Source organism: Fundulus heteroclitus, chromosome 3, assembly GCF_011125445.2.
Source record: "Fundulus heteroclitus isolate FHET01 chromosome 3, MU-UCD_Fhet_4.1, whole genome shotgun sequence".
Taxonomy (NCBI): Eukaryota; Metazoa; Chordata; class Actinopteri; order Cyprinodontiformes; family Fundulidae; genus Fundulus; species Fundulus heteroclitus.
Genome location: NC_046363.1, coordinates 37,458,751 through 37,481,873, shown reverse-complemented (window position 1 = coordinate 37,481,873; position 23,123 = coordinate 37,458,751). Strand labels below are relative to the sequence as shown.

Below are 23,123 nucleotides of genomic sequence, written 5' to 3'. Positions count from 1 at the left end.
CTTTATGATGGAGAAAACTATTAATGTAATTTCAAGCACATCAGTACCTCGCTAATCAGTCAATTTATTAGATTCATTTTAGTTGGACTCTTTCCCGGCTTCACCTGTGCTTAGGATACGGCTTTCTTAAACCTAGTTTAGTATAATTTGCTGTTAAGTTAGCAGAAAACTGTTAAACTCTTCCAGGCTAACAAAGGTCTCTGCAATAAATGAAAGTGACGACTTTGTACAACAGAAACAAATTGTGAGCTGTCATCATAAGTTTCTACAGCAGCTTTTGTGTCACAGCCAAAACATTAGCCTTTCAACGCACAAGAAAAATGGAAACATTTGTTTAAAAGGGTGTTTTTGTATATGAAAAATATTGTTTTTAGTAGAATAATAACATGGTGTAACATATTATAAGCTTCAAAACCAGTAAATAAATTATAATTGCTGTCATATTTTATATTAAGCAACATTTAATATTTCCGAGGTCTGACAGTTAAACTTTAATCTAATTAATTTAAAATCAGAAAGAAATGACCGATGAGTGGTTCCATTGTGTTCCTTTATTAGCATGTTCACAGAGATAACTTAACCAGGAAGCAAAAAATATAGCCCACAAAGTACTAAAAATATGAGATAAAAATAACCCCCGTCACAAACAACACAGAACACCCCCCGCCCCGACCCGCCTCCTCCCCCCACCGGTGTCCTGTGGGTTTATGTGGCGTATCGTTTTGTCCACTGTTTGGCTGTTCGGTCATGTTCGGCTCTGTTGGTCGTGTACTGCGTGGCGATGCTTCCCACCAGTGGATCAGCTGAAAGGGAGAAAGAGGTTTTAACATTTGTTTATCTGATGGTTCAGAGCAGTTAGCAATAATAATAAAAAAAACAACTTTAAAGACTTTCACACTGCATGTCCTGATTTGTGAAAGCAGAGTTTTATTAAAACAGAAATGAGACCTCAGAGAAAACGAAACTTGAAGTAATCGACTTCTGTTATAAAGCAGTGAGAATTTGTCCAGATATGAACCCCAATAAAGTCATACTAGGGTTTGTCATTGATATCAGTGGCTCGATATTATTTCCAGCTGGTCTAGTCTAGCTAATGATGAGGTTCAGCTGAAGGTAACATGCCATCTTTTTATGCCTTTGCTTCACAGTTGTGATGAGAGAACTTGGCATCTATGAATAAAGGTTATTAGGGCTGGGTATCATCTAGGATGAGCCGATTCGATGCGATTCTCGATACATAACTCACGATACAATACGATTCTCGATTATAGCTCAGCTTGATTTGACTCCAATATCGATATTTATTACTTTTAAAATAATGCTCAAAGTCATTTAGTCAACAAAATCAGCCAAATATTATGTTTATGTTCAATTTATTGAACACTGATATAGTAACAGGAAAATAAAGTGCATTTAGTTCACAGCATTTAACGTATCACAGAAACATAAAATGTGCTGAAACGTCTGATTTTAGGGACGAAGGTGCTTCTAAAATCCTGTCTGCTATTCCGCAAATTCGTCTCACTTCCTCGCTGTGAACAGTGATGGCGCGCTGTAATAACGCCCCCTAGGGGTTGGGAGGTATGTCGATATTGAAAGCCAGAATACCGATATTAAATCGTTTTAAAAAACATTGATATTAATCTTTGTATTGATTTTTTTTTTTTTTTTTTTTTTTTTTTTTGCACAGCCTTAAGGGTTATGCCTTCGTTTGAGGTGCAGCTGAAGTGCTGGAGTTAAACGGTGCTGCAGATAAAATCTGCGAGTACTGACCAACTGGTAGCAGAGGAAAAGTAAAGAGGAAGAGGATTTCTAAAACGACTCCAACTACAAGGTTAAGCCTCATTAGTGTGACTTTTTAGCCTTTATGATAAGTTTATCAAACATTAAAATAATTATTCCCTCTGTTTTTTTTTAACTGGACGTTTCAGACTCCACCTTGCCATTAATCCTGTTTGGGGAGCGCCGATGCCTCATTTGTTTTCTATTGGCTCACGGTTCATTGACTGGGCTGACCATCCTGCTGTGGAACCGGGAGTTTGGTTCCACGCTTAACTTTGTTCTTAAATAAGGACCAGCTGTGTTTTTCCCTAAATGAGCACCCTCATCACACTGTTGTTATTCTAAACATGCCCTACGTTTCAATTAATGATCCGGCCACACAAAAGTTAAATCATTTCATCCACCATGCAACTAAAAAGTGACTGATCTGGTCAGCGATGAGAAGTGACAGGGAAAATAATTTAAAACGCTTTTCAACACACTATTCCTTACCTTAAAACACACTTTTTTTTGGACTGTAGGAACCAGGCATTAGTAAAAAATAACTTTTTGAAAAGACCCCACAGTATATCTATGGACACCTTTCTCTGTGGAGATACTTTGGCTGTAAAGTTTAAATAACTTTAAACAGGACAGCATCTGTGTTTGGGTTCCAGAGTGGACGATGTTTATCACCGCCACTCACCGTTGAGCCAGCCTGGCACTTCCCAACAGAAGATGCAGGGTTTGTTGTGTAGAAATGGAGTATTTTCCATCAGTAACATGCTGGTCTTACCTGGGTTACAGTCTGTGAGCAGCGAGCAGATGGACAGCAGCACCTTGGAGATGGTGAGGGCGGGGCTCCAGTTGTCCTTCAGGATGTCCAGGCAGATCACTCCCTGACTGTTGATGTTGCAGTGATAGATCCTCGTGCGAAACGTTACCTGCACACACGGAGACCGTTCGGTGAGGAGGGGAAGAAGACAAGATCTCACAGATTCCAGAGATACAGTGAAATGTCTGGTTGGTATACGTCGCTGATCTGAAGCTGTCAGGAAATAACTTTTATTTGAAATGTGGTCAGTGTTGAAGAATAGGGAAGCGCCTGAGGCTGTGGATCTTTATTCAGCTCTGGAAAGCCCTCTGGTGGCTGAAGAGAGGTACTTCAAATACGAGCAGTCATTTTTTCTGAAAAGCTGTTTCTGTTTTCACTCATCAGGACTGAGATCGAGCGTAAACGCAGATGATTCATGCATAGTACATGTGCTGTTGCAACAAGTGAGGCATAAAAGAAACTGGAAATTTGATTCCGATCTCATTACCGTGGCTAAACAGCAAGCAGCAGGAGACGCCTCAGACTTTCCTTTAATAATAGGGATACATTTACATCTAATGTCTCTAACTTCAAAGCCGTAACCTTCTCATGCCTAAATATTTTAGTAATTATGAATATGCTGTGAAGAAAAAAAAAAGTCTGCCTCGTTTTTCCCTAGAATCAGAACATTTTCACTTACTGTGGTGTGAAAAAGTAATTGCCACCTTCCTAAATTCTCGTGTTTTTGCATGTTTGTCACACTTAAGTGTTTATAACAAACAAATGTGATGTCTCATTAATATTATATACAAGTAAATTTTAAATGAAGGTTTTTATTAAGGGAAAAAAACATAACTGTGGTTTATCACTCCTGAGTTCACCTTCTCTAGCCACACCCGGGCCTGACTGCTGCCACACCTGTTCTCAATCAAGAAATCACTTAAACAACACCTGCCTGACAAAGTGAAATACACCAAAAGATCCTCAAAAGCTAGACATCATGCCGAGATGCAAAGAAATTCAGGAACAAATGAGAAAGTAACTGAGATTTATCAGCCTGGGAAAGGGTTACAAAGCCATTTAAAAGCTTTGGGACTCCAGGGAAACACCGTGAGAGCCATTACTTGCCTCAGTTAAAGTCAGAGTTCATGCCTCCACCATAAGAGAGCAACGACGGCCTACTTGGTGGAGGTCCAAGATGAAAACCAGCAAAAAGAACATTAAAGCTCGTCTCAATTTTCCCAGAACACGTCTTGATGATCCCCAAGAGTTTTGGGAAGATATTCTCTGAACTGATTATAGAGAAGTGAACTTTTTTGGAAGGTGGGTGTCTCACATCACATCTGTGTTATAAAAGTAACGGCGCATTTCAGACAAAAAAAAACGTCATACCAACAGTTAAATCTGGAGGTAGTGTGATGGTCGGAGGCTGTTTTGCTGCTGCAGGACCTGGAAGACTTGCTGTGATAAATGGAATTAAGGATTCTGCCGCCTACCTCAAAGTCCTGCAGCAGGAAAATGATCCAAAACAAACCAGCAGCTCCATCTCTGAAAGGCTGGATAAAAAGACGACTTTGAAATGGCCTAGTCAAAGTCCTGACCGGAAACCTATTGTTATGCTGTGATAAGACCTTAAAAAGGCCATTAATGCTCAAAAACCCTCCAATGTGGCTGAATTACAACAATTCTGCAAAGATGAGTGAGACGAGATTCCTGCACAGCGCTGGAAAAGACTCAGTTGCAGTTGTTGCTGCTAAGGGCGGCTCAACCAGTTATTAGGTTTAGGAGGCAATCACCTTTTTACACATGTAGGTTTGGATTTTCTCTCTCGTTTAATAATAATAACCTTAATTAAAAACAGCATTTTTTCGTTTACTTTTCTCAGATTAATATTTAAATTGGTGTGATGTTCAGAAACATGTGGCAAACAAGAAGAGATAAAAAAATCAGGAAGGGAGCAAACACTTTTTCTATAATCTCTATAATAGCAGAAACTGCATTTTTTTTAATTAGTTTTTTCTTATACTAAATGTGCAATAGTTACTTCATGCTTTTATACCATTCATGTCACTTTCTGTTGCCATAAAAACGTAATTAACGAGTGATCTGGGCCGACCGGCAGCTGAAGAAATTCAGTCATGCAGTCACTTGAACCGCTATAAGCATGAAAGAAGGAATCTGCTCCGTTTAAATATTTAGGAGAAATGCATCAAACATCAACTAGTTTCCATGACAAGAAGGATGTGCTGCACCAGCATCCCTCCTGGGCTCTATAATACTTTATTTTGTGAAGATGAAGTGTGCTTTTTCATCCGGTTATTTAGAAGAAATGCTCTTCAAACGTTTTAGGCAGAGGAGCCTTTTAATTAAAGATTTCCAGGTCTCCACTCTAGTAGTTAAAATAATCTGTTTAGTGTAATTTTAAAGAGTAAAGGAAAAAAAAGCATACAGGGATTACACAACTCCTCAATTTCCAACATTTGTGTTTTCTGTTTTTTACCGTAAATAAATGTAAATGAGTTTAGTCGTTTTTTCCTTGGGGCTATTTTTTATTCAAATAAGGAAACTTACTGAAACAAAACAAAAGCTGATGGAGCTGTCAGCCATTCCTTATTCAAAAGAACAAGAACATATATCCTTTAAAGAACCATGGACTTAATTTGTGGGAAGAAATCAAACAGTTTATCACTATATATTTAAATAAAAACTCAATCTGAAAACTAAACGATTCAGTGCAGCTCTTTGGCAAAACTACCCAGTTCCTTCATCATGAGAAGCAGATTTCCTTTAATCCGAGGCTGGTGGCTCAGTGCTTCACGCTCTTCTTAAAGTGATCTTGCTGCTTTTCATAGTGATCTTAAAAATAAAAAATAAAAATTTGGGTCTGTGATAGACTGGCGACCTGTCCAGGGTGAACCCCGCCTCTGGCCCACTGACAGCTGGAGATAGACAGCAGCGCCCCGCGTCACCCCATGAGGGATAGACGTGTTAGAATATGGATGGATGAAAAACTTAGATTGCATTAGTTGTAATGTTTAAAAGAGTTTCATTCAGCTTTTGTTTTGTTTTAGCTTTAAGCTGCCAGACATTTCTAATCTTTTAATGCAACTCAATCAGCAAGGAATCTTCCTTACGTCGTTCCTCTGCTTTTAATTAAATCTCTTTCCACCTATAAATAGATACGCAGCATTTAGGCCGCAGGAAACAGGAACCGGTACTGGGGCGCAGGTCTTACTGAGCGTTCACACTGAGCCTGGTTCTGCTGGATGGTTTTCCTCCCTGTTAAAAGGGAGTTTTACTCTCCACTGTCGCTTCATGCATGCTCAGTATGAGGGATTGCTGCAAAGCCATCAACAATACAGACGACTGTCCACTGTGGCTCTACGATCTTTCAGGAGGAGTGAATGCTGCTTGGAGAGACTTGATGCAACCTGCTGGGTTTCCTTAGAGAGGAAACTTTCTGACCAATCTGTCTGGATGATTTGATTGAATTTGACTTTGTAAAGTGCCTTGAGATGACGTGTTTCGTGAATTGGCGCTATATAAATAAAACTGAATTGAAAAATTTAATCAAACAAGTCCGTCCTCTATATGATACAACATTATATTTCAGACAAAACCTATAAATATTCAAACTATGAAATCAATTATTTGCTTTTCTATTGTTAGTAACAGAAGCATTGAAGAGGAGCTACGCGGGAAATGTGGGTGAGCTCCAGGGAAGCGTTTCTCCTCACGCACCAGAAAGTCTGTTATAAAAAACACTTTGTTTGGGGATTGTAAAACAACTGGAATCTGGGATTTAAGAAAAGCAATAACAAAAAAAAAAAAAAGGGGGGGGGGACACATTTTGACTCGGCTGCTCCAAATAACTTGAGTAGGAAGTCAACAGCCAGACCACAAAGTTTTGTGTTTTTGCAGCAAACGAATGTGTAAATTGTTGTCAATCCAAAGCTTACAGCACACCTGCCTCATTAATATAACTGAATCATTATTTTGCACATTTCTTACACCTTGATAAAAGGAAAAACAAACATATTCTCATCAACAAGAGTAAAATTCACTGGACACACACTGTCTTATATACTATAAATGTAAAGAAAATAGAAAAAGCGTGGTTATTAATAGACAAATACTTCTACCTATATTCTAAAAGGATCTGCATCGACCACCTGTGCCGGGGGACAAAATATGAATTTCTGTCATGCAAAAGGCCTCCGGGCCACACTTCTGGGGTTTACACAAATAAATGTAGGAAGGAAGGATCTGAGCCCAGACTGCGCTGCACAGTCATCTAGTCTTTGTACGAGATGTCTGAAAAGGCTGGTCACAGTTCTTCCATCCCCAGAGGGTGAAGGTTCATCGGCCTCGTGTGAATAAACAGAAAACAGGGTAGGTGCAAGAAAAGGAATCTGAAATGCTTTTCACCGACACCTCTTTCAAAAAAAAAATCAAGTGAAGTGTTTTAAAAACAAAAAGGGGAAAAAAAAGGGTGTTTTTTTTTTTTTTTTTTATTAAACAGACCAGACAGACAGCTCAGCTTTTTCTCAGTGTGTTATCAAACAGCATGTTGGTGTTATGTCTCACATTTAGGCCCATTTAGACCCTTTAACTCCTCCGTGTTTGACAAACCGAACGACGACGGCTCAGATATTCCCACCTTAAATCAGGAAGCATGAAGGGAGGGAGAAGTCCAGAAACGATTACTGACTGCTGCTGAGATTTTACGCTGTAAACGTCGAGGTTAAAGGATTTTAAATGGATTATTAAAAACACTGCGGTGTCTGCTGGCACTGAATGTTACCGAGACAGAAAAGCACGCTGAGGTTTGTAGACTGGTGCAAGTTATTCATTAAAAGGTCGAGATGTTCCTTAAATCTAACATTAATACTTCCCTCTTATGGGATCCGGTGAATAACTGTTTGTTTTTTTTTTGTTTTTTTTGAAAAACGAAGAGGTGCTGTTAACATTACAAATATTACAGGAATCTAAAGCAATGACAAACAACCTGAGATTAAGGGAGATCTGTGGAGATGATATCTGAGTAAAACTGCATGATGATCAGATGGGGGAAACAGATGCTTAGATAAGTTGTGGTATTTTTGCTGCTTTGCTAAAAACAACCCCCCCCCCCCCCCACCCCCCGGAAACTGAAAGTAACAAATGAGACAGCAGAAAATTTAGAGCAACCGCAGTGAAAAACCTTCTGCCTGTTAACATGCTTGTGAATGAGCAACACGAAAATAAGCGTAGAAGGGTTGTTTTTTTAATGGTATGTGACGTTTATGCTCCATGTTCCTCGTTTGTCAGCAGGTTTTTGTAGCTGGAGAACGCAGACGGGGTTAAAGATTTCCCAAAAATCACACCAGAAAGTCACTCCACGAGTTTAAAAAGTGGAGCCGTTCTAAGAGGAAACGCTATAATAGCTTTAGGCATTCTAAAATAATTCTCTAATCTAGCCTTAATAGGGCACACATTTTAGACATTTAAGGTTTTGAATAAATGTTTAACCTCACTTTATAAGATCAAGCATGTTTTGTGGACAGCAGTGATTAAAACTGAATCTTTATCCAGGGAGGGAAGTGGTTATTTAGCATCTTTGCAGATCAAAGACTGCTAGAGACTGATGTTGACTCTATAACCGGGCTGCTTTCCTCTCTTTGGTGCCTCATCACAGCTGTGATATTTTATTATTTATTCATTTATTTAGACAAATCTGTCCCTGTATACACTTCAGTTCACTGGGCTATAGAAGATAGGAGTTAATGGCAGGTAGGGCTGCAGATAATTATTATTAGTCAGTTGATTAATCATAAATATTTCTTTGTATAATCATCATCATCAGTTGATTGTAAAAAAATATTTTGACTCACTTGTTCTAATCAACATGCCTTTGAATGTCACTCTATTGCCTCTTGTCACTATCTATTATTACCTTTATATATTATCATCCATGAAATATAGAATTTTCATTGTTTAATATTATTTAAATTAAAATATATTTTTTACTGTTAAAGCATCAAATAAAGATCCAAATGTATTTAAGAAAACAAAACTTTTCGACCTTCAAGCTTTCAATTTTTAGAGATCTTAAGCTACTGTGTAAAAAAGGACGCATTTCAAAATTTTTACAGTCAGGCTACAGCATTGAAGCATCAACGTTAAAGATGAGCGAATTATTTATTTCCAAATATATACTCTCCATTGCTCCAGTTTTATTTGACTTGCTTGATTTTTATAAAAAGGTGAAAAACACATTTGGAAACAGCTTTGGCACATTTTGGATAAACTGTCCAGATTTGCTGCAGCTATTATCCAGATGTGGATGTACAAAGTCTGAGGCTTCTCCTATATTTTCATAAGGGGTTTATTTTGGAAAATATTTAGGTGAGGCTAAGAAAAGTGGATTTTTCCTTGGTTTAATCACCCTTTAAATCACAAATAGAGATATTTGTAACAGTGGTTCCACCTGAAAAATATTCCTTAATGCCTTAGTCACACAAAAACTAAATTTTACATTTAAAAATATATTATATTTATATTATAAATATGGAGCTACACTTGATTTATATCAGATCGGAATTACAGGTGGGAATTTCTCCTTAAAACGCTGTGAGCTTAAAGGTGCATAGCCACGTTATTTGACATTTTTTTAAATTTATACGTCAGTAGCCCACGCTGGTTGCATACAAAGTTTTTATGGTCCTGCTGCCGTATTAGTTGCTATTTTGCCATTTCACACTTTGTTTTTGCTCAGTTTGTTAGTAAATAAAGCCCTTGGTGTTTATTTATAATAACAATGGAGGCACGAAACTGAGCATGTGCAGCAGGGGATAAACAAGGAAGCAGCTAACAGCGATTAGCATCTCCCAGCAAAGTGTGGAAACGATGAAGAAAGGTCCAAGATCCAGTGGGGAAAAAACAAAAAATATATATGATTCCAAGAGGGGAAAAAACTGGAATAGCGATGGGAAAACAGTCTGAACGTTGGTGTTCACTGAAGCGAACGCTAAAGCTGCTGGTCGCTCAGATGTGACCGCAGAGTTGTCTGACGTGGCTAAACATCCTTATTAATGCTGTGATAATAGGAATATCAAAGCTCCTCTACTGTCTTAAGTACAAACATTATAAATAGATTGATTGATTTATTGGTTCTTACCTTGATGCTTTTCTGCCAGAAGATGGCGCCACGTCTATTTATATCTGTTCATCGCGGTGAGGTTGTTATTTTTAGTCTCAAAACTCTATCAGGACCGATGCTTGGAGTATATCGCCTTATTTTATCATAATCATCTAGATTTTGGTCTTTTTGGTATAGGCAAATGATGTGGCTACATACATTTAAAGGGTTAACAGCTTCGATATTAAATTTGTTGAGCCAAAGTTGAGTCATTGGTCTGCAAAGATGGTAAATAACCACACAGGATAAAGTTTCTGTTTTATGTAAATCAGATGCCTTTGACGTTCAAAAAGCATTTGGTCTAAAAGCTGCATAACTTTCCGGGGCTGAGGAACTCAGCCATATCTTGATAAAGCAAGCAAATAGTTTAGCTTTACACAGCCGCAAAATTCAATTTTGTATAAAAAAAGTGTCATTTAGAAAACTTTACCCACTTTTTATGCTCTCTTCAGGCATGATTACTGCTTCGAGCTGCAGTCATGTGATATAGAGCGCTCTTTGCTCACTGGGAAAGTCACGCTACACCGCCCTCTGTAGCTCTCTTAGTGAACTGCATGTGATTTAATCCGTCTACCACAGAGTATTGAGACGCAATTTTTAAACAACGCTTTGTCGCACGACATTTTGTGTTGCGGCTTTTTGTTAATCAATGTTGTCGATTATGTCGACTACTCGTTGCAGCCCTAATACCAGGAAATAGTCACGTAATGGAAATGGAGAAAATAAATTGTGCTATAAACTTTGCAGTCTCTCCTCAACAGTAGGCATCATATTCCAGTAGCTCAATTTATAACTAAGAGTTAAAAAAGGACCTAAAAGAATTACAAAAAAGTACTGGGTCAATGGAGCTGACTTGCTACTCTTTTGTAACCAGCATAATCTTAAATTGTCAAAATGATATTTATAATGACTTTTTTTTAATTATTATCTGGCATCCAGGCACTTTCTTACACTATAAGTAAACTTCATCTTGGTCACTGAATATTTTATCACGCTGTTTAACAACGTTTTGCTTGTAATAAATAAATATACGGGGGGGGGGGTGGCTGCAATGAATTAACATGCAAAGAAAATGTAATTTAGAAAGTAGTATTGGAAATTTGTCAACCTTTAAGACAACACAGGCGGTAAAAATGGAAAATAGAACAGCTAGAAAACAGGAATGGCAACAGAAAATGAGTCACGCAGGAAGTTCACTTAAAAACAAAACCACACGGTTTCACCTCATCTGCAAACAGCCTGCAACAAATTTGCAGGGGGAGTATTTTCGGATGTTATTTCAAGTGACACTATTCCTATTTTTGGATTCCCCGTGTCCAACGTTTTAAGGCCGGGTAAATCTGATTGCGAAAACCCTTGTAATGTGTCATCAGCCTGGTAAACGGAGGGAGTCACATTGCAGCTTCTTTTTACTTGAAAACTTGTAATATTTCTGCCTACTGCTGATGCTGAATGGACATGATGACTTCGGCAGCTGGTGATTCGCTGATGTTGGTACCTTTGGGGGTTTGAAGGGGTAATCTGGTGTGAAGGCGATGTCCAGGAAGAAGACCCCTCCCTCGTACACTGAGCCCGGTGGTCCCAGGATGGTCGACCTCCACTCGTAGATGTTGTCTCCCTTCGGCCCAGCGCTGCAGCCACAAAGACCATCAGAACAATTATTCAGAGGAAAATCCTGGGAGTAATCTCCTCTACAACCTCTGATATATTGAGGATTATTCAGATAATCAGATATTTAAACTGCTAATAAAGTTTCAATTTCTCAACTCTAGCATTTATCAGCCTGATTACTTTTGTCTTTTGAATAAAGTGTTTCCCCCAGTTTTACACAAACAAATCAAGAAAAATGAGAAAAACATGGGTTAAAGTTTCCAATCACTGATTATGAGTGTGAATTGTTGCACATATTTATAACAATAATTTACCAAACAATATTTAGATAAATCAAGAATTAATTCTATTTAGTATGTCTCCAAGTTAGCATCAGTTGAAACAGGAGGCCAATTAAAATCTGTTCAGGGTGCTTGCTCTTTTTCCAAATTAAAATTCCAGACTTTTTTAAAACTGATATTTTTTTCCCCAAGACCTTAACTTTATGTACTTGTATACTTGTGTGCCTACTGCCTACTTCATTGGTTGAGATTGTACAAACTGTGTTTATTAGAAATGTTAATTTTTATAGACTAGTATTTAATGAACAAATGCATTATTGACAGTAAATTATGCTTTTACTGATAAACGTTTCAAAACATGAAAATCACAAGTACATGAATTTCACATCACACAAGTGTTTGATTCCATTAGGCTAATACAGTACGTGACCAGTTAGTAAAATTATAGTTTTATAGCCTACCTTCCTATTTCTCATTTCACAATGCCTTTGAGCATACTGTAAAATTCTACCATACATTTTTTTCCCCATACTTTATTAAGACTTTCACACAAAATTCAAGACTTTTCAAGGTCTGGAAAACAGTGTTTCAAAATTCCATACTTATTAAGACTTTCAAGACTTGCGCAAGCACTCTGTCTGTTTTTAAACAGGTGAACACAGTGGTATGAAACAGCATCTGCTAAATTCATGTAGTTTTTAAGTAAACGTGCTTATTCCACGAAACATCATTGCTTCTTGCCATTTTCCAAGCTGTTTTAAACATTTAATTAACATTGAATTAAATTAAAAAGGCACCAGATAGCAATAATAATGCTCCTAATCAAATAGGAAATTAAAGAGCGAGAAAGAGATACTTTATATCAATTACATTATTACTGGCAGAAATTTAATTTTAGGATATCAAGAATTACAAACTGCAGTAGTATTAGAGTTTAAGACACTTTAAAATGGCAAATTTGTTCTGGGAGGAATAAAAGAACAGAAATATCCTCTATTGTTCCTCAGAGGGGAAATTCTGCTGTACCAGTAGCAAAAAAATATTTATAAGTTGAGACTGTACAGCAAGGGGAGATTTACAACTATTAGAAATATCAAAACCCAGATTAAAAGAAATGCGTGACTGATTAGGTTCATTTTCTAGATTTCTGTTGTGTGTGATAAAATGAGATAAAGCTAAATGAAACATTTACTGCTGAAAGGAGAAATGCTATTTTAGATATCTGACATGTTGTATTTGACTATGAAGTGATGGACATTTGGTTTAAACGTCCTCCAATCTATTAAATGTTAAACTGGCTTGCCATACCGGAGAGCTCAGCTCATACAGCCAGAGGAAACTCTGCTAGCTGTGTAATGTTTTAACATCTCCTGAGACCAGTGCCTAAAGCAGGCATGAATGTGCGTCGTGGGGCAGAGGAGACCTTGTAGAAACAGAAACAATATGCCATTGTGTAAATGCAGTGTTTCCCCCTACCGTTTCACAAGGGGGGGGCTCCCCGCCAACAAAATCACCCCCCAAGAAGGTCACGGCATGTAGGAAATAATTTGACGTCCATGCATGTTCACGGTTAATTTTAATTATTAGTGTTTGTAAATAGCGGCAGACCGCAGCCTGATTTATTTCTGTCTCTAGGCTCCCACATAATAAGACGGACATGAGTCTGTGGAAAGGTGCAGAGCTCGATTTTACGAGCTCGGCGAGAAAAAGTCTTCACAACGAGGTGCTTCAAGGCAGTCGGGACTCGTGAGCACCGGCGGCGTCAGCATTGAAGGAAAACAATAAAGAGATAAAACTAGGAGGAGTCCATTGGAGGCCATTTTGTCTGCCTGGACATAAAGTATTTAAGCAGAGAAATTTAAAGGTTCAGGAGGGAGCATAGAGCCAGGTTAGTGTATGTGACGTTAACTTTGTTTTATGTTCAGTTCTGATCTGTTGAGCCACGGGAACCTTTGAGTTATTTTTTTGGGGGGATTTTTGTAAAATAAACCACCTGCTATGTTGGACATCTTTTGCCTACTGCCTTTCTTTAGCCACTTTGGCCAGGCTATCTCACATGTTACAACAGAAAAGGACATTTATTTCACATGGCGCCGTGATTACTTCAATATACTGAGAACGTTTGCCTGATTCAAACATGAGAATGATCACGTCTGTTTAAACTCGATTATCATAAGCATTGACGCCCAATAAAACAGGTTTTCAACAAGTGAACGGCCCTATGGTTGTTTTTCAGATGCTCTACAAAAATAACATTTGCTTTGATTGTTGCAAATCTGTTGGAAATAAACATCCACCTTCCTGAGTCGGTCACTGGAAACAGATGCTGCTTTATTCTTGGAAAAAAAAAAAAAAAAAAAAACATTTTTGTTGCTAGATAGACCCCATGAATGGATCAGAAACAGATCCCAAACGTAATAAAATAAGAAATTGGATAAAGTTAGACTCAAAATTATTATAAACTCTGTCAGATCTAGATTTCAAAGATATGTTCATTCATTCAAGATGTAGGAAGGAAGAAAGGCAGGTGGCCTTCAAAATATAACCATGTATAAATTTACACAGTAGATACAGAAACATAAAAAAGAGACAGAAAGATGGATAAATAAGAGAGACTGAGAGAAAGAAGCTGGCTGCTCGTTTAAAACTGTATACTGTGATATTAATAGAAAGTTAAGTGGAAGAAAAATCTCTTCAACCGCCCAAAAAGAAGCAGCACTATATTAATGGAACTTTAAATTGGTCTAAGACTAATAAATGTAAACCTGGAAATGTCGAACAGAGTCACTTTTCACAACTAAAACTTACAACCACGACACAAGATAGAGCAGCAAAGATTAACTAAACCACATTATTATTTCAGCTACTTTGTGCATTTTCAACTCAAGAAAAAAAATGCTTTTACAGCTTTTCTGAAGATTTTTTTTTTTTTTTATTTAGTCACAAAAAAATAAATCTAGAGGATAATTGTGTGAGGAGTACTCCTGAGTACACAGCTGAAGGGAAAACCTACCTGCAGTTTGGGGGAGGGTCCAGTGTAATGTCAGCCAGCTCTTTCTGAATCCTGCACACAAAAGAAATTAAAATAGATGATAAACTGTTAGCATAATAACTTCAGAAATGACAGATTTATTGCTCAGGATTATTGCATTGAGGAAAGTTACTCTGCAAACTTTGCAGTTTTCTGCAGTAAAGGTCGGCAGAGGGAGCAGATGAGGATTCAATTAGGCTAAAGAACTTTATGAGCTGAAAACATTTTACAACTGAAGTCTGGCATCGTATTTTTGCAAATAAATAAATAAAATAAAAATCAGCTTCCTTTTTGTTACGTCCTCAGCACAGACAACCCTGTGAAATCAGTTACGCTTTAATATAAACGAGGAGCAGACGTGCTTTAAGTCGTCGTCGTCTTATATTAGCGAAGGTTGGGTCCGATGAAAAGTGTCCAGCCGCTGTCGTTTGCATCAAAACAGCCTCACATGCTAAAAGTTTCTGGTTCAACAAGAGCCAGAAAAAGATGACCAAGAGAAACCAGCAGGTTTCCAGATGGTTTCCAACAGAGGAAGGGACGACAGAGCCGTGTTCCCACCAGTCCGGAGCGGACGAGGGCATCTACACTGCAAAAACAAAACTAAAAATAAGTTGTTTTTTTTCTTGAAAGTAGTGTATTTGTACTTTATTTGAGCAGGTAAATAAGATCATTTGCTAATGGAATAAGATTTTTGCACTTAAAATAGGAACAACTCATCTCCATCAACTTATTTCAAGTGCAGTACATCTAATTATCTTATTTTAGGGGTAAAAATACTCTTTCCATTGGCAGATAGTCTTATTTACCTGCTCAAATCAGGGGCAAATACACTAATTTCAAGAAAATTTTACTTATTTTTAGTTCTATTTTTGCAGTGTACACGCACACTGAGGCAAAGACGTGTGCGAAACAGCCTCGTGAACAAGAAAGGCTGCATTTAAAGGGACTTTTGTCAAAGAAAACCATGTAGGATTTACAGAAATGAAAGGTTCTCAATGGATCCTCCTCCTGAACATCTGGAAAATTATCTGCCGGGAGAAAAAAAAAAAAGCGAGCACTACATCAGTGAAGCATCCTGATCCAATCCATGTGTGGGGGTTGCTTTTCCTCCCCGTTCTGCCCGCCAACACTGCCAGGAATAAAGAGAGGAACCACTGCGTCCGAGAAAAGTGACTCCTTACACAAATCCAAAAACAATATGATGATTTGTCATGTATTCTCATTAATCTAAAAGTTAGCCCGTCACAAAGATCAGCACGTACATATTATTTTGGCCGGCGGTCAGAACAATTTCCCCCGATTTTAGCTCCACGGAGAACCTGTGCTCGGTTCTGAAAAAGGTTGCTGGAGAAATAGAAACCAGCAAACTGATCAACTTTGAGGCCAAAGAAGACAAGAACGTAGGGCTGGGCGATATGGATTAAAAATTAAATCTCTGATTTTATCATACCAAATCCGATTCATCAATTTTTTTCCCTCCTTTTTGTTTCATAAAAAGAAATTAAAGAAATTATTTTAAAACCTTGCTTTTTATGTCAAGCATTTCGATTCAAAGTGCAACTAAAAACAAGCTGTGAAACATGCTTGTAAAACAAGATGGCAGCCGTGCCATTATAAACAATGAAAATATAACAAAACATTTGCTGCTAGTGTGTTACACATTGAGCTAAGAACAGGCTTCACTGCACTTGTGAACATCAAACTAAGTTAAACTAAGTTTAACTTAGTTTTAAACTAAGTTAAAAAAAAAGTAAATAAAGTACCTCGTATTATGGTAAAAAAAAAGTTTCCACTTAACAATATTTTGACAATACATTTGCCTAAACATATATTCAGCATCACATGCTGTTCTCTTCATGGAAACTCAATGAGTGTATTGGCAAAATAAAATCCAGATTTTTCAAAAATGAAATCTTAAAGAATTGTAAATTCGAATTAATCGATTAAATCGATTTATCGCCCAGCCCTACAAGAAGCTGTTATCTGGACCAGAGACAATCCCAGAGGTTAGGAAGAAAAAAGAAATGCTTTTCAAAACATTTGCGTATCGCTAGAGAAAAGACGAAAAGTAATCTCAAAGCCATAAAATGAAAACATTTGTGTCGCTGTGGTAAAGGTCTGCTCTGTTAACACTTTGGTGGTCAGAAGCGAAACAAAATTAAGTAAAACTCCCTTTGGAATAAAAACAAAGAGTCGATTAAAATAAGTGAAGATCAGACTGGCTGCGCAGTCGTTTTAGTTTTTCGTTCTGAGAAGGAAGCTTGCACATTTCCTTTAAAAAAAACAACAAAAAAAAACACAGAACCGACTGAAGTTGCTGTTTTACGTTGAAGTTTTGTCATACGCTCCATTTCTAGATGAAAACTACACCGAAACATCATTCATTTCAGCCTGTAGTCCAGCTTTCCTTTCCTTCATTGTACCACTGCAGTGTTCGTCTGTCTGTGAATCGTTTCATCATGTAAAGCACTTTGAATTGTATTAAATTAACACCTTTGCTCTTTTCTAATAACTCAGATCCATTTTTCTGCCACCTACAACGCCATGAACACTTTCCGGTTGACACCAGATACGGTTCAGCTGGATTTTTATTCAGAAGGACAGACTTTACGACGTCACGGGGGAGTGTTTTGAACCTTTTGGCGCTGGTGGAAAGCAGCTTGGAGGTCTTGCTCATGCTGGCTTTGCTCTCCCGTTTCTTCTTGCCCTGCGCGTCCCGATGTCTGCTTTGGCTGGAGGAAGGTGGAGATGAGGAAGAGCTGGTGCTGGCACGAGAATCCTCATCCGACATTCCGGTTAGGAACGGAGAAGAGCTGCAACCTAAGAAAGAGTCGACAGTTTCAGCACACGTGCAAGAGCTGGATTTTCACAACGAGTGGATTTCACTTTGGCCGCAAAAACTCCTCCTGGAGCTACAAGGATGTTCATCTGTGAGCGACGCAGCGTTGCTTATTACTTATTGTGTGTTAATCAATTAAAGTTTTTAGAACTTTATCCCCAGTTCTACTTAGAAGAATAGAAATAAAAGGTCAAATTTAAAACGTTTGGTTAAAAAGGGTTACATTTCAAGGTCATAGTTGACAGAAATTCTGAATGTTTTTGGTGGAGAGGCGATTTTTACGGCCGCTAACTTTGCTTCTACTGAGCTTTATGGCCATTTCGCATAATTGTTTTTCACTGCCAACGTTGCTGAACTTTTACAATCAATTTAAATTTAAAAGTACACAACTGAACATTTACTGCATTTTTGCACCATTATTATTTTGCACTGCCAACATTAAACTATTCAAATTAATTCCTTTTTTTGCACTATTATCTTTGCACTATAAACATGGTTGGACATCCATATCCAACTAAAACCCATTGAGTGTTAGCTGTGATTATCTCTGATTTCTTTGTTTTTCTTTCTAATGGAAAGTACTCCTCCAAATCTGACCACACAATAAAAATGTAGCAGAATACACTGATCCAATAAAATAATTCAGTCTCTAGACCAGGGGGCACCAGGTTGCTCCCCCAGGACCACATGTGGTGCCCTCAGCCTGTTCAAAAAAATAGCACAACCCTCCAGTGAGCTGCATCTAAAATTTTATTTTATTTAGTTCCTACTCCTTTTTAATCATACTTGTATTTACATAGATTTAAAATGATGAATGCATTAAAAACACTTTTATATTACATAAATTTAAAGGTGAGCTCTCACTCTTCTAGTACAAAAGGTCATTACATGTAGCCTTTTGTATGACACAGTACCAATAAAGTAGCTCTCAACCTCTCAAAGGTTGGATGTCCCTGCTCCAGACATTTATGTCAAAACATTTTTTTTAATGGTCAGTTTTCTGTACTTTTTAACCCATTTTAAAAGTATAAAAATTAAAGAACACTTAGGGTTTATGGAAGATAGACCATATTGCCAGAAGGTTCTCCTCCCCTCCACTGCCTTGACTCTCACATGAACCCCCAGTGCCATCGTTCTCCATCCATAGGGTCCAACATGACGCTGGACCAACCTTTGCAGCGAGAACAATATCTACCTCTCCAGACGCGCCGTCCATGTGGGTTTGAGTGTGTTAATGAGAATTTTTGACCATTCTTCCAAAAGCGCATTTGTGAGGTCAGGCGCCGATGTTGGATGAGAAGCCCTGGCTCTCAGTTCAAATAGAGTGGTTTGCATCAGATATTTAAATAAAACGGCTAACTGTATTGTGAATATAAAAAAAAAGCATTTAATTATTGACTAGCTTTTAACTTTTTCCTGTTTGCCAAAGTTGCAATTGTGTAGCTTGACCCGGCCGGAGCCAGTCGGTCCGGAATGGACCAGAAAATCGGACTTGTTCAGTGATTTTAAGGTGAACGGTGGGGCGCGAAGACACAGCGGACGTCTAATCTGGGGGTAATTCATCCAAAAGGTGTTTTTTGCGTTGGAGGTCAGGGCTGGACGATATAGATAAAAAAAAAAAAAAAACGTATCGATAAAATAGAAATCATATTGATCGACATCGATAATTATCAACAAATTCAAAACATGTATTTTAAGTGCAGCCCTGGACATTTTATGCTGTTGGTTAGCGACTTGTGTTTTAGATGCAGACACATAAACACTGAGTTCAAACTCAACCCTTTAATTAACCAACTTTTTACCAGAACTGCAAGTTTTTATAAAAAAAAAAAAAAGAACATGTGCTCTCTGAACTCTTAAAAGGGGGCGGAGCTTGTTGACGGAGCGCTACTGGGTCTGCATTGTGATTGGTTGGGAGGATGTAACGACTGTAATAATAACCTACATAGGCTAGAATGCAAAAGGAAGGAAAACTTTTATTCTATTGAACTTTTTACTGACCTTCCCATCACCGATATAGTCTGTGTAGGCCAGTCAAGGCGATCCACGACAAACTCTCCCCCCTGTCTTAGTGCACAGTCATGTGGGAGGAGGAAGGGGACCATCCCCTGACTGTTTCCCCAAAAGTTAGGAGCACTGAATCTCCTAAATCTCTGGGTATGTTGAAGCATTCAGGGTTCTTTACATTTTAACTAAATGTAGTTAAAATGCCATCAGTTTACAAGGCCTACCACTTCATGGTTGAGTTGCTGTCATTCCTCCTACGCTTTTCACTTTGTTGTACCCCTGACAGCCGACTGTGGAATATTTAGGGGCGAGGAAATTTCACGAGTGGACATGTTGCACAGGTGGCATCCCATCACAGGTGCCTGAGAGCGGCCCGTTCTGTCACAAATGTTTGCAGCTTGATTTTAAACCCAAATTTATACCTAGCTGAGGGAATACTTCTGGCAATATACTGCATTTTACAGGAGTCAGGCTCAAAACCTTTTAAATCCAGATAATGGATGGATTCGTAGGCAAAAAACACATGAATATATAATCAAATGGATGGGTGCAACTTTTAGACAAAGTGAAGTTTTTTTTTTCATGCTCTATATTATCGTACCCCACTTAACCAGACCTAAAACCAATTTTCAGCCATCCTACTTTAAGAAACCTGCTGAAAATGTAAAGGCCATCTTCTTGTGTTTTAAAATTAATTTGATGACGTCCGCTGCGAGTCGGGCTACATAAACAAAAAGTGAAATTAATTAATTGGCTACAGGTGCTTGACTAAATTAGTTTAAATTCACTGCAACAAATCATCTGGTTAAAGGAAGATTTCACGCCTTTCCATATAACTTCTCGAGTGCAGTGGTCTCTCTCTTTCTCTCTCGCGAGATTTGTCAACAAATTAGCTCCTGCGGTTTTTTAAACGTTAGGTAACGATCTCAGTTACGGTTAACGAAGTATGCTTAGCCGACCAGCTAGCTGCTACATTTATTAAAGTTACTCCTTTCACAAATCAATACTCGACGTACACGTTCGCGATTTAATTGGTAACGAATCTTATTAATTGCTGGTGTGACCCAATCCTCCTTCATTAGCAGATAATAATGCTAACACCCCTTTAAAAAAAAAACTGCTTACTCTACTCAAACTGGTAACAAGGCGTAAAAAAACACGACTTCTGGGGTGACATTCCTTTATTATAAATATTAACTTTACCCCACTTTGTCACCTATTTCATAAAGATACAAACACCTTCGAGAAACGTTAAAAATCAGACAATAATCACTCCAGGAAATATACTGGAGCAGCTCCAGCACATAGCCGTAGCCCTTCCCCCCCCAGTGAGGCAGACTCGTTTTGTTTGTCTCGTTTCTCGGTCGTTTGCGCAGCTGACCGTGACATCCGCCGAAAACAAAAGACCACCCCCGAAAAGAGCCAACGGGGAATGTCTGAATGTACGCTCCAAACGCATCGGCGGCGCGGCGAGCACAACTTACCCGGGTTATTGTGTCTGGACCTCCGCCACAGTCGAGGCTGGCTGCTGCCTGACGCCCTCTGCGGAACGGAAGTAGCCTCCCGCGGCTGCAGAAGGCAGAGCCGCACCGGTCCTGCTGAGGGGGGGAACAGCCCAGGCTACAAGGTTCACATTAATCATATCTCATTTAAAGCAATTTATTCCCTCCAGAGTATTAAGATGTTGACGTAAAGAAGCAATGGCGGCATGTTTGGGTCGAAGAAAGTCAAGTTTGTTAGTCCCCAAACTCAGTGCCATTGTTAATTTAGGACATTTCATGATTTGCATTTATTTTAACATTCGACGATAACTTTAAATTACAGTATAGCATCTAAAAGTTAATCTATTTAAGTAGTTTAATTTAAATATTGATTCATTCAATCGGTTAATTCCAACTACTTACTGCTAAACCAAATTGTATTTCCCAGTAAACCCATGATACACAAACAATAAAAAAAATATTTGTAATTCACAAATTTATGCCTACCGAAGACAACCTTTGTACAACCCAGATTCAAATTCCTCGTATTTGTGCACATTTGGTTAATAAAGCAACCTGGACTTCCTGAACATGAAGAAGTCCATGAGATGAGAATAAGTGATGGTCTGCATTGTTGGGTCTGATGTTTCTCATCTTCCTCTTCACACTGCTACTTAGGGTTTGGGTCACACCAGTTTGCTGTCCAATGTACAAAATTATAAACGGAGCGTCAAATATACTCATACAATCACCCAAATAATATAATACATTAAGTTAATGGCCTATTATTCCCTTATCACTTATTCGGCTGCTTTTTCGTCCCAACCTACCTCCATGTTTTGCAGCTGAATTGTGTATCAATTTTCTTTCTTTAGTTGCATATTTTTCATAAACGTAGTCATAAAAATTGTAAAATCGTACTAATTTAAATGGAAATACTTTCTATTACACCATATTTCCATTTATTTTGGTTCTGATTCTCATTTCAACAACTCTTTTGAAATATGAGAGTCTATCACCTTCAAACCAAAATAACACGGCAACCTCATGTTGGTCTAAATTATTTATTGGAATGACATAACCCAATTTCCACACAGTAGAATATGAGTAGATTATAGAAACACGGAAACCATCTCTGAGGTGTAGATAAATTGATGATTGGTTGTAATAAATATCCCATGTCATGTCGGTCCATTTTACGTGAAAAAAGTTAGATACGAAAAGGCAAAAACTACAAAGGTATGAAATAACGAAGGTGGTAAGCATCCAGGTTCTCTTTGCCATTGTAAAACTTATTTACTTGACAATCCTCACTCAGTGACCTCAGTGAAGGCAGTAATTTGTAGATTTCTGAAAAACTGCAGATTCCAAGACCTTCAATTCAAACATGTTTTCCAACTTCTACATATAGATGTTCTTGAGACAACAAGGCAATGAACACTGTCAAAATTTTAAAGAAAATTGGTTATGATGTTCAACAACCCAAAAAGCAGTAGCAGTTTTCGGTATGGACAAAATTACTTTTCGGCACCCTTTTTGCAAACAAAGAACAAAGAAAAAAAAAGGCAAACTTCAAAGGGGCCTTCTAATGCTTTTTGCATGTCCAGTTAATATAAACCTAATTCTGCACCCTGTGGTGATATATAGTGTAAGCGCCTCAAGAAAATAAGGCTTTGCGATTTTGATGACTGGTGATGCAGAACTTACCTGAGCCATTGCTTATGATTCAGTGCTAGATTAGTGAGCCATTAACTTCATTTTAAATCTCTAGTTATAATTTAAAGTACTTAGATGGTTCCTGAACTGAATCATTTTACACTGAACAGATTCTGTGAACTACAATTTGACAGAACCATACAACATTAAGTCAAAAGAACCTTTACCCTAATTTTGAAAAGAGCATCAGGACCAGAAATTACTGTAACTAAATGGGCGCCTTAAAGCTTAATTAAAAATTGAAGCTGCACACATAAACAATGTATTCACCTTTTGAAGAGTTTAATGATTATATGACACAAATACTGACCTGTTTTGGCCATAAAGACCATATTGAAGGCATTCTAAGATTTTTAACATATTGACTTAAACATGGTGGCAGCATCATGCTGTGAGGCTGTC

General features: G+C 38.0%; 1 protein-coding gene across 1 annotated transcript; it reads right to left on the bottom strand.

Annotated features, from left to right (window-relative positions):
- Positions 1-531: 531 nt before the first annotated feature.
- On the bottom strand, positions 532-21,149 carry LOC105936749 (ubiquitin-conjugating enzyme E2 E1-like). The gene is made up of 6 exons (XM_012877716.3): positions 21,009-21,149; positions 17,315-17,498; positions 14,661-14,711; positions 11,254-11,386; positions 2,558-2,705; positions 532-803 (listed from the first exon to the last, which is right to left on the bottom strand). Exons 2-6 carry the CDS (start codon positions 17,467-17,469, stop codon positions 706-708), a joined length of 585 nt encoding a protein of 194 aa, XP_012733170.1. The 5' UTR covers positions 17,470-17,498; positions 21,009-21,149; the 3' UTR covers positions 532-705.
- Between the last annotated feature and the right edge of the window lie 1,974 nt (positions 21,150-23,123).

Bases quoted from the DNA above. Each gene is read 5' to 3' on its own strand.
- LOC105936749 (XM_012877716.3), bottom strand. From the start codon at position 17,469: ATGTCGGATGAGGATTCTCGTGCCAGCACCAGCTCTTCCTCATCTCCA. The intron at 2,706-11,253 runs GTACCAACATCA...CCGTGTGTGCAG, and splicing joins ACCCCTTCAAACCCCCAAAG to GTAACGTTTCGCACGAGGAT. The intron at 804-2,557 runs GTAAGACCAGCA...TCTCCCTTTCAG, and splicing joins GCTCACAGACTGTAACCCAG to CTGATCCACTGGTGGGAAGC.